The 13,325-nt window shown below is 47.0% G+C and overlaps 2 protein-coding genes across 4 annotated transcripts; one reads left to right on the plus strand and one right to left on the minus strand.

Moving 5' to 3' along the window:
• The first annotated feature begins 1,514 nt into the window (after window positions 1-1,514).
• Window positions 1,515-4,726, plus strand: aqp10b (aquaporin 10b). Its single transcript, XM_068575213.1, has 6 exons — window positions 1,515-1,823; window positions 2,529-2,655; window positions 2,856-2,993; window positions 3,609-3,727; window positions 3,847-4,064; window positions 4,531-4,726. Exons 1-6 carry the CDS (start codon window positions 1,515-1,517, stop codon window positions 4,724-4,726), a joined length of 1,107 nt encoding a protein of 368 aa, XP_068431314.1.
• Window positions 4,727-4,955: 229 nt separating this feature from the next.
• On the minus strand, window positions 4,956-13,302 carry znf687b (zinc finger protein 687b). Of its 3 annotated transcripts, XM_068575722.1 has the most exons (10): window positions 13,239-13,302; window positions 10,175-12,529; window positions 9,186-9,481; window positions 8,916-9,100; window positions 8,559-8,735; window positions 8,283-8,445; window positions 7,728-8,090; window positions 7,367-7,467; window positions 7,159-7,246; window positions 4,956-6,903 (listed from the first exon to the last, which is right to left on the minus strand). In XM_068575722.1, the coding sequence occupies exons 2-10, from the start codon at window positions 12,513-12,515 to the stop codon at window positions 6,286-6,288; spliced, it is 4,332 nt and encodes a 1,443-aa protein (XP_068431823.1). In that variant the 5' UTR covers window positions 12,516-12,529; window positions 13,239-13,302; the 3' UTR covers window positions 4,956-6,285. The 3 variants fall into 3 exon arrangements, with proteins under 3 accessions (XP_068431823.1, XP_068431822.1, XP_068431821.1); XM_068575721.1 differs by lacking the exon at window positions 13,239-13,302 and having other exon boundaries at window positions 9,186-9,448; window positions 10,175-12,634; XM_068575720.1 differs by lacking the exon at window positions 13,239-13,302 and having other exon boundaries at window positions 10,175-12,634.
• Between the last annotated feature and the right edge of the window lie 23 nt (window positions 13,303-13,325).

Raw genomic sequence — 13,325 nt, forward strand, 5'->3', positions numbered from 1 at the left:
ACTGTCCTTGTGAAACATTCAGGAACCCTACAGTGTGGCGCTCGCCCTGGTTTCCTCCCTCAGCTGCTAACAGTCGCGTTCCTGTGTGGACCCTAAAGCACTTAAAGTCACCCGTTCACATTCATGTAGTATTACATTTTTTAAGTAAAAAAAAAAAAAGGAAAGTTCAAACTCCTCTTTTTTCTCTGTCAAAACTTTACAGATCTTCACGTTATCAATGATTTGTATCTTTGTCCTCTATCTGTGTGATCTGTGATCTTTATCGAGGTTTTACTACGCTAACCGTTAGTCAAGTAGTTAAAGATGATTATTTCTTTCTCATCTAATCAGCTTTGTTGAACACACCTTCCAAAAGCCCTTAAAAGAAACAACATGAAGCACATTTAAACACTTTGCCGTTTAAAAAAAAAGAAGCTTTTAACCAGCAGAAGAATGTGAACAGAAGAGTTTTAGTGTGACATGCTGACTTCCATTTGTATTTATTCCCCCCTTAATTTGACATGAATGTAGTAAGCCTCTAATATTTCTCCATGAACACGTCTGTTGATTTAAGTACATCAGGAGCTTAAAAACAATGACATTGTTCTCAAGCAAAGTTGTATCAATTTTAAAAAAGTCTGTGGGTGATCACAGATCTCGGAATTTGATTCATGCTGTGTGTTGTATAGTCCGGCCCTTTGAAATATTTTCTTTAGTTTCCCCTTTATTCACATCCTCTTTTTCCTCCTTATAGAAGATACTAAGTTATCTTACTGGTGCTCGACCACAAACTACAGAAAATCTTATGAGGTGTGACCATAATCTGCTTGACTTTGTTTCTCCTCTAATGTTTGAACAAACTGTCTTCATACTATAATTAGTGTGATAATCTCTCGACCTCCATGTTATTTCATTTGCAGTGATTTATTCCACCATTCAAAATAGATGCATTTGATATGCATCATGAGAAAAATACACTTCCAATAAACAATATTATCTCTGTCGATTATCTCATCCATGACCAGATTATTCTTATCGAAGATTACAGTGATGACTTTACGAGCACATGGTGCAAGCTAAGGACATTTTTATCTCTTGTTATCTTTATTTTTCCGTGGTAATTTATACAGATGCAATATGGCACAAAACAACAAGTTGTTCAACCTCAAATGTGGAAAAAAATGCATTTATTTGACGGATCGATGTATACTTTATTCATCCCCAAGGAGACATTTGTTTGTCACCGTAAGGTTACATAAAACAAATATCAGGAATAAAAAAAATGCTCAATATATACAACAACATGTATTTATTTATTGGAAGCATGTGTCTTGTTTCAGATAAAGAACGCCGAGATAACGGCCAGAGAAGAAGAAATGTCACGACCAATCACACGAGAACAACAATCACAGACAATTCCTGTCAGGTGAGATCACTGGCAACCTGCCAAAGGGAGCCAGAAGAATCCGGCCTCTGTTTCTGAGTCCAGCTCTGTGCAGCGAAGCGCTCTGAATCATGTCCGCAGTGGTCTGAAGATGTCTTACGTAGTGAGCTACTCTCCTCCCCTGTGTGCATGCACGCCGTCACCTCAGCCGCGTCGTAAAGTGAGTGACGAAGCCTGCAGGTCCAGCGTTAAAGGGCAAACTCTGCTCAGTCAGGCAGACAGTGCAGCGCCGTGCGGGTCACATCCACCTGTTGACGGCGTCCCGGCTCTGAAAGCTCACCTGTGGCGAGGCGGTGCAGAGGAAACCTCTGGGATGGAGAGGCTGCTGAGGAAATGTCAGATCAGAAACCAGCTGGTCAGGGAGTGCATGGCTGAATGCCTCGGAGTCTATGTCCTGATTGTGAGTATTATTCTGTGAACCGGAACGTCAGTTAGTCGCATGAGACACTTTGGGGCCACGCAAGAGGTCATGTGTGTTCTTTTGCATTGGATTGGCTGTAATGTAGAGAAAATAATGACTTTATTCTTCACCAGTTCATCCAAATTCTCACCTGATCAGCAAAAATCAACATCAAAGTGTTTAATATGTTTCCTAAAACAATGACATACTGACGCGCTTGCTTTGAAGCAGATAGTGAATCCAGACAATGGATAACTGAGGACTTTGGCCTGACAGACAGACAAAGAGAAGGAGTGAGAGACCAGAGAGTGGGTGAGGATGGGTGAGGGGAGGATAGAGAGCGAGGGTGCTGCCACCAGTGTTTTGGAGCGACGCGGAGGTGTTTGTTCGTCTCTGCTGGTGGGTTTGTCGTCTCAGCTGCCGGGGCAATGAGCGGTTTACAACACAAATCATAAAGCAGGTTCCTTAGCAATGAAGTTCATAAAAAAAGGAGATTACACCAAAGGAAGCAACGCGTGTTCGCTTATCTGGGACAGACCTTTCTGAACTTCAGTGTGAGTAGGTTTGAAGTCTCTATATCTGACTCAGTTTCATCAATCTGTAGTACTTTAGTACTTAAATGCACCGTACAGTCATGCAGATTGTTTTTTGTTTTGTTTGTGTCTGTTTTTGCACTTTCCTCTAACACTTCTCATCCTATTGCAGCTCTTTGGATGCGGCTCCGTTGCCCAGGTGACCACAACTGGAGATAAGAAGGGGCAGTACCTGTCAATCAATCTGGGCTTTGCTCTGGGAGTAACATTTGCGGTCTTTGTGTCTCGTGGAGTCTCTGGTATGAAAATTATGTTTCACTTCGTTAAAAAAAAAAGCAAGTCCCCATAAAATCTGTTTTTCATTCTGCAGGCCAACGCGTCTAGATGGTTGATCTTAAACGTGCATGTTATGGGTATTTGAAATGATTGTTGGCAATTTCAGGAAGCACAAATCTGTTTGATTTATGAATTACGAATCTGTGTTATTTTGGACCACAAGGTGCCCATCTGAACCCCGCCGTGTCTCTGAGCTTGTGCGCTCTGGGCAGACATCCCTGGATGAAGCTGCCGTTCTACGTCTTCTTCCAAGTGCTCGGAGCCTTACTGGCTGCAGCCACCGTCTGCCTGCAGTACTACGGTGAGCTTCTACGTGATTACTGCAATCAGAATCGCATCATCTGTGACAAGACAAACATTACAAGAGAAGTCAAACCCCTGTTCCGCAGGTACAAAGGCCAAGTTCATATTGGAGGGGCGAATGGTGCTGCCTCCTTCAATCTTATGAAAAGACCAAAGCCAACAGGTGCATTGTTCCATCTCCTCAATACTTTCAGACCTATTGAATACCACTAGTGTCATCATTTAAACAATTTGAAAATACAGCTGGGATCTGTAGTCTTCAGCAAATATGATTTAAATTAAAGTAAATAGTTGATTTGTTGGGGATTAATTAACACATTTGATGCTCCAGTTGATATTTCTGGCAGTGGTAGTGTGTATGTGGCAACATACAGCTCAGTGCAATGTTATGGATCACTGTGTTTATCAACAACAACAACAACAACAACAGAGGACTATTATTGGTCGGTTTTGGTCTTTTCAGGAGAATTGTTGGCGATAAGAATAAAGAATATCGCCAGACTTATCACTCAATGTTTACCATGAATAAAAACGTGTTAATGATGCATGTGTTTCTATGTGGGGTTTTGTATGGATGATGATGATGATGATGATGATGATGATGAGTCTGCAGATGCCATCCGGACGTACAGCGGTGGCGAGCTGACAGTGACCGGTCCCACCGCCACAGCAGGCATATTCGCCACCTACCCGGCGGACTACCTCAGTGTGTGGGGAGGAGTCGTGGACCAGGTGAGCCGATCATCGGCGTGAATTCAGACGTTTTAGATCTTTTTTAAACATGCCCAGCTTTTGTACTGAAACTGTCTACCCCACCACCCCCCACACCCCACCCCTCCTGTGCCCTGCAGGTGATCGGCACGGCTGCCCTGCTGCTGTGTGTCCTGGCTCTCGGGGACCAGAGGAACAGCTTCGTGCCCGACGCTCTCCAGCCCGCCCTGGTGGGAGCAGCTGTGCTGGTCATCGGCATCTCCATGGGCTCCAACAGCGGCTACGCCATCAACCCCGCCAGGGACTTTGGACCTCGACTGTTCACGTACATCGCTGGCTGGGGAGTGAATGTTTTCAAGTTAGTCGACTCGGGACATTCACATGCCCTTTGGTTTATTAATTTAACCTTTTAGAGACCCAGATGGACCCATTTGAGTTTTTTCTTTTTCTTAGAGCAAGTCAACAGTATACGCTGCATGTACGTCATACCCAATATATGCCATGTCACGACTCCTGAGAAATATTCAAATCAAATTTATAGAATAGGTGGAAATAGCACAGTTATACTGAATGTTAAAAAGACTGTCTGTAAAGGGGATTCTCACGCATTAAAAGCTTTTTTATATACAGATATCTTCCAGTGAGGTGTGACCCCTGTGACTACATGCATTCCTGCTTTCCCCCCTCGTCCAGATTTGTGGCGTTTTAGCCCGGTTCCCATCAATTTAGCGTGACGCAGGTCACCGGCTTTAAAACGTCACCTTAGGGATCTTTATGTCGGGTGGGATCACTGCAAAGTCTGACTCGTGTGTAACCCTCTACAGGGCTGGCGGTGGTTGGTGGTGGGTGCCCATAGTGGCTCCCTGTGTCGGGGCGCTGCTGGGAACTCTGATCTACGAGCTGATGATTGAAGTCCACCATCCTCTCGGTCCATCTGAGTTACAGTCATCACCTCAGGAGCCCGTTGAGGACAAGATGGGAATGGAGCTGGAGCCAGACTTTGGAAAAGCCAGACTGTGACAAACACAGAAGAACTGTACAGTAAATGCTACTTGTGTTGTGATACCCATTGAAGCGGTTTGTGTTAATGTTTGGGACTGATTCACTGGATTGGTTCTGACAATGAGGTGAATGCAATATGGACTGGGAAGTCGAAACAATCCCGGAAAGAAGCCGCAAACGCTTCTCTGAACGCGACCCGCTGTTCTGAGGATGAATCGGCCGCATGAGTCAATCTTCTCTTTTACACATTTATTTCAAAAACAGCACAAAAGTGTATGGCATTTCAGCAAGCAGACCACGACCATGGAAAAGAAAATGACATTAAATTTCCACTATTGAGCTATATAAATATGATATTATGACATATAAAAGATACAAACAAAAGAAAATCCACTCTTAGGCCTCCATCACGTGACCATGAAGGCTGTTTTTGAAACATACAAAAGAAATGTGAGTACAGCAAGCACTGAATCTGTAGATAAAAAAAGAACCGTCTCAAAGAGACAAACGTTTGTATTCATACACATTAAGACAACACAACCCCCACGTATCTCCCTCTGCTTTGTAATTACAATGTATAGCTACCTCTGGGGGGGAATCCCTTCACACTTTAAATTGTTTGGAGAAAAAAAAAAGGGAACAGTACAAGTACAAGAACTATACGTATTCACATTATCATAGCAAGTTACTAAAAACAGAATGCTTTCTTTTTAGTGTAATATGTATTTACATGGCAAAACTTACACATATACTACTGACAGGAAGCCTGACCTCTCTTCTAGCTTAACGATTAACAACATCACACATTGTTCACACTACACAGGTTACGGCCCTCCAGTAACCTCGTCTCCTAATGAAATGCCTTCAGAGATTCTCATCTCGTGTCTCCAGGACTGGTGCGACTTGACGCAACCGACTCACACAAATACCAACAGCAGTAATGTGTTTCGTATAAATAAATATTATAGCAACATAAAAATCAGTGTTGACTTTCTCCAAACACTCTTCTTCATGCTTCAGGTGTCTCGAGATCAGTTTTAAAAGCCTCCGGAGCAGATAAAACATCTCATGCTGGAATAATAAATGTGGACGTGAGGCGAATGAGTGTGAATACCACGAACGATAGGTTAGGTATAAAAATATCGGCACTACTGTGAGATGTGCAGTGGGAGGTGTACGTGTTTAGGTGTGTCACACTGAAAAACAAACAGGTGGCTACAGTCAGTGCAGAGTGATTGAAATGGAAGGACGAGACGTATCAAACACAGTATGGCTGATATATAAATGCTTTTCTCAAAGGGCTGCTTGAGTCTTTACACTCGAGAGTCTATCACAGGTGTGTTCAGATAAGTGATCAGTAACATGACCAAGCATGCAGTTACAATCGCACAGAGGAGGTGCCGTAGATTAGAGTACAACTGTTTATGGTGGCAAAAAAAAACTGCACGGGAAGTTTCATCTCAGGATCAACATACATATTCTACAGCCTCTCTTCCTCCGCTGTGACCCCCCTTCTGCCCCAAAGTCTTTGTTCGAGATGATCTGTCAGTCTCAGAAAACCCCGCCCCTTCCCTCTCCTAGGGCTTGTCCGTCTTGTGTGCGGTGAGGAAGGCCATGCCGTGGGTCCTGAAGTGGGTGTTGAGGTCCGAGGCCTTGTCGAAACGCCGGCCGCACACCTTGCAGATCAGATTCCCGTCTCCATCCTCGCCCTGCGCCTGAGGGGAGCCTCCCGGTGAGCCGTCGGGAGAGCCGTGGGCGCGGGGGGTGCCGCGGTCCGCGTCGCCGTGGGCGTCCCGCACGCGGTGAGCGATGAAGCGGTGCCTGCTGAGGGAGCCGGCTGACGCGAAGCAGACGCCGCACTGCAGGCACTGGAAGGAGGCGGTGTCGGCCCGATGCTGGGGGATGTGGCGCTGAAACTCTGCCCCGTCCTCGGTGGAGAAGCCGCAGGGGACGCAGCGGAAAACGTTGTCTTCCTCCTCCAGCTCGTTGGGTGCCAGCGACGTGGACGCGATGGACGCCCTGGTTCTCTTTGCAGGACCTGCAGGACCGGCAGCAACCTCCTCACCGTCCTCGGGGGCGTTTTCCTCCTCGTCTCCGGCCTTCCCTCCAGGAGGTCCGCCCTCGCCGTCCTGTTCTGAGGAGCTGCCTGGTCCTTCTGTCCCTGTGGCTGCTCGCTTCCTGGTCATGGGTCTTTCCTGAGGACCCAGAAAGGTAGAGAGAGACTAAACGTTTGCTTTATTGATGCACACGGCCAGAAGAATTATCAGGAAAACACTATCACCCTTTAACATTTCCATGGTTTTTACATCCTACATCCTAACACACAGCATACACATAATCCTACTGTACTATTTTTTTTAGTTTGAATTTAAAAAATAAAATAGATTGCTTCATAATGAGAAAATTATGCAACATGTGGTATTGGGACACAGCTTTAGTTGTCGTCTCACCTGTCCATCTGTGGGTCTGTGATGGAGCCGAATATGCTTGTCCATGAGGAATCGACTGCCAAAAGTGCGTTTTCCTTCTGTGCAATATCTGAAAAATAATTACACTTGTTAAATCTGATCAAAAAAGTTAAAACACATGATTGATTTTTTTTTGTGTTTTAAAAATTCTGTTTGTGTTTTCTTTTTCTGTGACGTTGAAGTAACTCACTGGCAATGGAAGACTCTCTTGTTGCCCTCATGAATGACACGCTCGTGACGTCTCAGGCTGGAAGACGTGCTGAATGTGCCTCCACAAATACGACAAGGAAACTTTGACAGCACACAGAGAGGCAGAGAGAAATGAGATGAACATTTTAAAAAGATAATAAGCCTCAGTCAAATGTGCAGACAGGAAATGAACAGCCTCCCTCCAAGTATGAGAGCTTCTTTGCCTGCTATACCCTCCAGGATTGGATGCAATTTACCAAACACAAAGTTCAATTTGCTAGTTAACCTGTTCAAAATGACTGCACGAACTAATCACTGGATTCAATACAATCAGGTTAAAGTAAATCATAGAGATGCTCCACCTTGCCGTGCTGTGTCTTCACGTGACTCAAATAGTCTTCGTTGTCGGTGAAGGTGGACTGACACTGAGGGCAGGTCCACTCGGTCTGGGCGGGGGGTTGACTGCTGCTGCCGCCGCCCGCGGCGGTCGAGTTAGCCCCCGGAGCCTCGTAGTCCTCGTCCCCCTCGTCATCATCGTCCTCCTCCTCCTCATCATCATCCTCCTCCTGTTCTCGCCCCCAGTCTTCTCCGTCAGAGTTGTCCGGTTTTCCAGAGGACTTCGACTTAGGGCCGGAGGAGCCGGATGTGTTGGTTGGGGCCGAGGCAGCGTTCGAGGCGTCAGGCTGGGACTCTGTCTGTTTGGCTGACGGTCCTCTGTGAGCCGTCTGAGAGGCGAGGAAGGTAAAGTGTGAGAGAACAGGGTTTCAAATTAATTAGTTTACCTTAAAAAAATGCAAATAACTCAAACTGCCGCACAAAAAGACAATCTGAGACATTATACTCTACCTATTCAACTTAATCTTAAATCTATAACATTTTCATGTATACTTATTCCCTTTACTTTCATAGTAACACACCTTAATATGCTCCATCATTGATCCTTTCTGGGCGTAAAGTTTGGTGCAGTCGGGACACTTGAACACGTGCACTTTTTGCTTGGCTAAATGAGTGTCAAAGTGCATGTACAGCAAGGGTTTTTGGGTAAAAACTGTATCGCACATCACACACTTGTAGATCATTCTGCAAAAGGACAAAAAAAATCAGATAATTTTAGGTTCTAGTTCCAAATTTGTGAATGTAATTGAGAAAGCTTGATCTCCCCTGAATTGTTTTGGTAGCATTAAGTTACGTACTTGGCCTGTCCTCCGGTGAGTGTTGGGTGCTGGGTGCTGATGTGGCTCTGGGCGCTGGGGGAAGACTTGAAGGCCATAGGGCAGCTGGGGCACTTGTGGAAGACCTCGCAGTGAGCGGTTTGAATGTGGGACTTGATGGAGTTCAACCCACCGAACACGACCTGGCAGCTCGAGCATCTGCACGAGCACATGGTACACAGCATGTTGTATTATGGCTCTTGTACAGAACAACCTCTTAAAAATAAATACTTGATGTTCTTAATCAAAGAACAACAATTGTCAAGGACAAGCTTGAATATAGGATAATTTAGCATATGTTACGAGTCTTAACGATGGTTTTGGGAAATGCCTCCACACCTGTATCCAATGCGCCTGGCAAAGTGCAGACATGCCTCTTCCAGGTGGGTCTGGAAGCTGGCCTGCCGGGCGGTCCCCCCACACTCGGGACAGACGTGAGGCGCTTTGTGTTTATGGACCCTCTGGTGGGCGGACACGGCACACGAGTTGGGCAGCATCATGGGAGGAGAGCATTGCGTACATGTCTGAAACGGAAGAAAAGAAACATCAAACGAGTGATCGCTAGCATTTCATAACAGCAGGTATGAGCGGCATGAAACAAAGCCTCACTGAGTTGGGAGCAGCTCTGATCTGCTGGAAGTGGGTGACCAGCTCAGCCTTGCCCGCGAACTGTGATTGGCATTCCGGACATTTGTAGCTGTTGTACTGCAGCCCCTCTGCCTTCTTGCAAGGCAGAGGCATCAGTGCTTGGGGGCCCTGGGGTGCTCGGCGGACAGTACGAGGCTGAGCGGTTGCTGGAGCCGAACCCTCCTTCATTGGACTGGAGCTGGCCGAGACGGCGGGGGCCCCGGATGTGGTCGAAGGAGACGAGACTGGAGGAGAGGAGGACGAAGAGGTGAGCAGGCCTGGTCAGCCAAAGGTTGAAAGTGGAGGAGACAGATGGGATGCAGTCAATGGAGATAAATCACAAATGAATGAGATGTGTTTTATCTTTATTTTATCAGATGTATTACTGTGCTTCTTGCATGACTCTCTCCACAAATGGGAACAAAAACTATGACATGGAGGTGAAGCGATCCAAGAGAAAATAAATGAATACGATTTATTGATTGCTGGTGATTTTTTTAACAAAAATGATCTGGTTCCAGCTCCTGATTTTTTAAATATTCGCTTGTATATACTTGCTTATTTTAAGCTTGTGTCTTGTCTAGTCTATGATACTATATTTCATATCTTTGGGTTTTGTTTTGTGTGGTCAGCCAAAACCAGCAATTTGTTTATAGTCTATAGAGTTTTATAGTTTTTAATAATTGACAGAATAACCCTTGGCATAACGTAAACTGTGTTGACCCCGAAAGCATCAAACAGTTGATTACTTCCTTTGTCAATGAACAAAAAATATACTAACTATTTTTAGAATCAATTGTTTGTCATTAATCTAAATTAAAATCCTCCAATTCTCGCTCCATAAATTGAGAATGTAATGCTTTTCTCCATTTGATACAAAGTTAAATTGAATAACTTACAATCATATCATAAAACTAAAACAACAAATGAACCGACGGTTAAAATAACCGTGCGCTTCAACTCTTTCTTACCACCAATGGGCGTTATATCCTGCTGACCAATCATCTGCTCCACAGTGACGGGTCTCATGACCAGGTGGGAGCACTGCATGACCAGCCCACGCTCCTTGTGCTCCCTGGCATGCAGCAGCAGGCTGCACTTATTGAAGAAGGCCAGCCTCTTAGCACAATGGTTGCAGGTCACCTCGATGCGGAGTGATCGTCTGTCGTAGTGTCGAGCCAGGCTGCGCTCCAGGGCGAAAGCATCCCCGCACTCCAGGCAGCGGTACCCTGTGGCCGGGAGCGGGAGACCCCACTCAGGCGGCGGAGGCGCCGAGAGGTCCGGCTTGTAGCTCGGTAAAAGGTTCTTACTGTTCAGGATTTTGTTGAAAGCCTCCACCAGGCTCGACTGACTGCGGGAGATAACGGCCCCTGTGCTGTTGACAATGGAGGCAGGTTTGTTTGGCTGGAGGGTGCCGCCAATGATGGTGCCGCCACCTCCGTTGGCTGTCTTGTTAGTGGATGTACGTACACTGATCCCACCCGCAGCTACTGAGAACTTGGGAGAGGAGGCCACGGCGGGAGTGGCAGGCAGAGCAGCAGATTTAGTTATGCTGACAGCAGTGGCAGAAACCTTGGCCTTGTCAGAAGCAGCCATTTTGTTTTGGACCTTGGTGGCAGCAGCGAGCATCACGCTGCTTGCTGCCAGCGTAGACACGGGCAGAGCATTGAGAGCGCTTACTTTCTGGGAGGTTGTTGTTATGTGACCTGAGGAAGCGTCAAGTTTTTGGCCCTTGTTTCCCAACACCTTACGTTCCCCAGTTTGAGCTTTGGGGTCCAGACCTTTACCTGCAGCACCACCTTTAGGAGCTACCCTTGTGACAGTTCTGGTGATTCCGCCTGTGGAGGTTTTAATCGTTTTTATTCTGACTTTGAGGGGTCGGGCTGGAGCTCCAGAAGCAGCAGGCGCAGCAACGCCTGCTTCTCCTCCACCAGTGGACTGAGATTTAGGCTTCCCATCATCTACCTCCATCTTTTCCTCATTTGTTCTTCCATTATCTCCCTTGTCCACTTTTCCATCGGCGACCTTTTCTATCCCATTACCCACCTCCATCTCTTCCTCCTCCTCTTTGGGCTCCCGTAGTTCAGTAGGAGGAGGAGTGGAAGCCACTGCGGGGCTGGAGCACCTCTTTGATGCAGCTTGAGTAGTTGATTTTGGCATCTCTGGTTCAGGACTCTCTGGTGAGTCTCTCTCTTCGATGACATGTTCTGGATGTCTGTCCTCCAGCTGGGGACTCTCTGTTGAGCCTGACTGGGGTGTTGATGAAGTTAAAGATGCCCCTGAAGGAGTGTCCCCAGGTTTAGGGTGAGAAGTAGTAGAAGATGTGGGTTGTGCTGAGACAGAATCCGACTTGTAACGGCGGCTCAGCTGAGGGCATGTCGGGGAGTCAGGGCTCTCTTGGATCACCAGCGGACTCCCCAAATCAGGGTCAGAATCATCCTCATCCATCTGTTGATGCTGAAATCCAGCAGGGCCAACTTTGGGAGCTCCGTTAAAAGGCTGAGACGAGTGCAGCGGGTGTGACGATAGGGCAGAGGGTGGAGTGGAAAGCAGAGGCTTGGAAGGGGGAAAGAAAGGCGAGGCTAGTCCGACGGCCCCACCTGCAGCCAGAGGAGACGACCCGGCCGATAAAGAGGAAGATGAAGGTAACGATGCTTTGACGCCATCTGCCCTCTCTTGGCCTGTGTCCTGCTGCTGCTGGTGTTGCTGTTGCAGAAGCTGCATCTTCCTGGCCCGCCCCACTGGATCTCCAGACCCCTGTGCCACAAGCGGTTTAAGTCTGTTGAAAATGTTCCCGCCCTGCTTGTGAGACTTGGCTGCACCAGCACCTGGTGCTTCTGAAGACACTTTAGGGGTGTTTATTGACCACGGTGCTCCGTTAGACTGGGTCTGGCTGAGGGAGAGGGGCGTGGACACACTAGATGCCCCAAAACCGTTGTGATTAAGAGCCTCAGATTCAGCCATTCCAGGGGCACATGCCCCTAGTCTTGGACCCACATCTACCCCTGCAATCACATCGACAGGGTCCTGGTCTGTGTCTCCCTCCTCTCCATCTGCAGCCTCGAGGCGGACTTTATTCTTCACAATCACACTAACAATTGAGGTGTCCGCCTGGGTGTCTGAGGGGCTTGGCGGTCTTAAGGATGACCCAACGCCCACCACGCCATCCGACTTTCCCAGAGATGCACCTGCAGCTCCATGGGGTCCCTCTGCCTCATCTGGGGCAGACTGGATGGCCTCTTTGGCATCAATGTCAGGAATGTCGAATGCTGCCAACAGGTCATCAAAATCTGGGGTCTTCATGTCCCCCATACCGGGATTAACTCCTGTAAAAACAAAATAACAGACATAGTAGCAGCAGGCAACACTGGTCATTAACATACATATGTCTGTGTTGTCCATCAACCTCTGTCATGTTTTGCGAGCATAATTATATATGCTGCAAAGCTAAAACATGCAACATTATTAAAATCTTTAACATGATTATATTTGAGGTAAATTCCGCGAATAAAATGCCTTGCATGTACTTCCGTTTGACACAAAATAACAAGCCACAGCAGGTTAGCTTGTTTTCAGGGACCTGCAGCTAGCATTCGTTTTAGCCAGCTAGCTTGACAGCCACGGCGCTGCTGCAGACAAACCCTCCTCTTGAGAAACAGGTCCGGGACTAATTTGCTTTGAATGGGAAACGCTCCTTCTATTGTGCTTTTTGCGCATGCTGAGCTTTTTAGTAGAGGTCGTTTGAGGAGCCGTTCAACCGGCACGGCGCCTCGTAACGGCTACCTCGGGAGCTTGGAGCCACCGATGTTCCTCCCCGGCTGAGGCTTGCTAGCTGGCCGCTGAGCTCCAGCCAAGACAGAGGGGTCATTTAGCTAACGAGCTAGCGTTCGCCATTAAAAAGCAACTGGAGCGAGTCGCTGAGGTTATGGTATGACAGCAATAACAAGCTGGTGGTCGGAGGGTCGACGATGTCACAACAGAGGATGGTTGGGATGGGGCTTTTCGTTTAATATTTCATGTATTTTGATTGTTTACCTGGATATGCGATTCCCGACTATCCTAGCTCGTTTTCAGCTGAAAATGCAGTGCTTCCCGTCACGTGACCTGCGACATCCTATCAGG

This window comes from Clinocottus analis, unplaced genomic scaffold (assembly GCF_023055335.1).
Source record: "Clinocottus analis isolate CAN_PGR_092001 unplaced genomic scaffold, fCliAna1.0.p SCAF_14, whole genome shotgun sequence".
NCBI lineage: Eukaryota > Metazoa > Chordata > Actinopteri > Perciformes > Cottidae > Clinocottus > Clinocottus analis.

Bases quoted from the DNA above. Each gene is read 5' to 3' on its own strand.
- aqp10b (XM_068575213.1), top strand. From the start codon at position 1,515: ATGTCTTACGTAGTGAGCTACTCTCCTCCCCTGTGTGCATGCACGCCG. The intron at 2,656-2,855 runs GTATGAAAATTA...TTGGACCACAAG, and splicing joins TGTGTCTCGTGGAGTCTCTG to GTGCCCATCTGAACCCCGCC. The intron at 2,994-3,608 runs GTGAGCTTCTAC...ATGAGTCTGCAG, and splicing joins CGTCTGCCTGCAGTACTACG to ATGCCATCCGGACGTACAGC.
- znf687b (XM_068575720.1), bottom strand. From the start codon at position 12,605: ATGGACAACACAGACATATGTATGTTAATGACCAGTGTTGCCTGCTGC. The intron at 7,468-7,727 runs GTGGAGCATCTC...GTGCTGTCAAAG, and splicing joins TGAAGACACAGCACGGCAAG to TTTCCTTGTCGTATTTGTGG. The intron at 6,904-7,158 runs GTGAGACGACAA...CTGGGTCCTCAG, and splicing joins ACAGACCCACAGATGGACAG to GAAAGACCCATGACCAGGAA.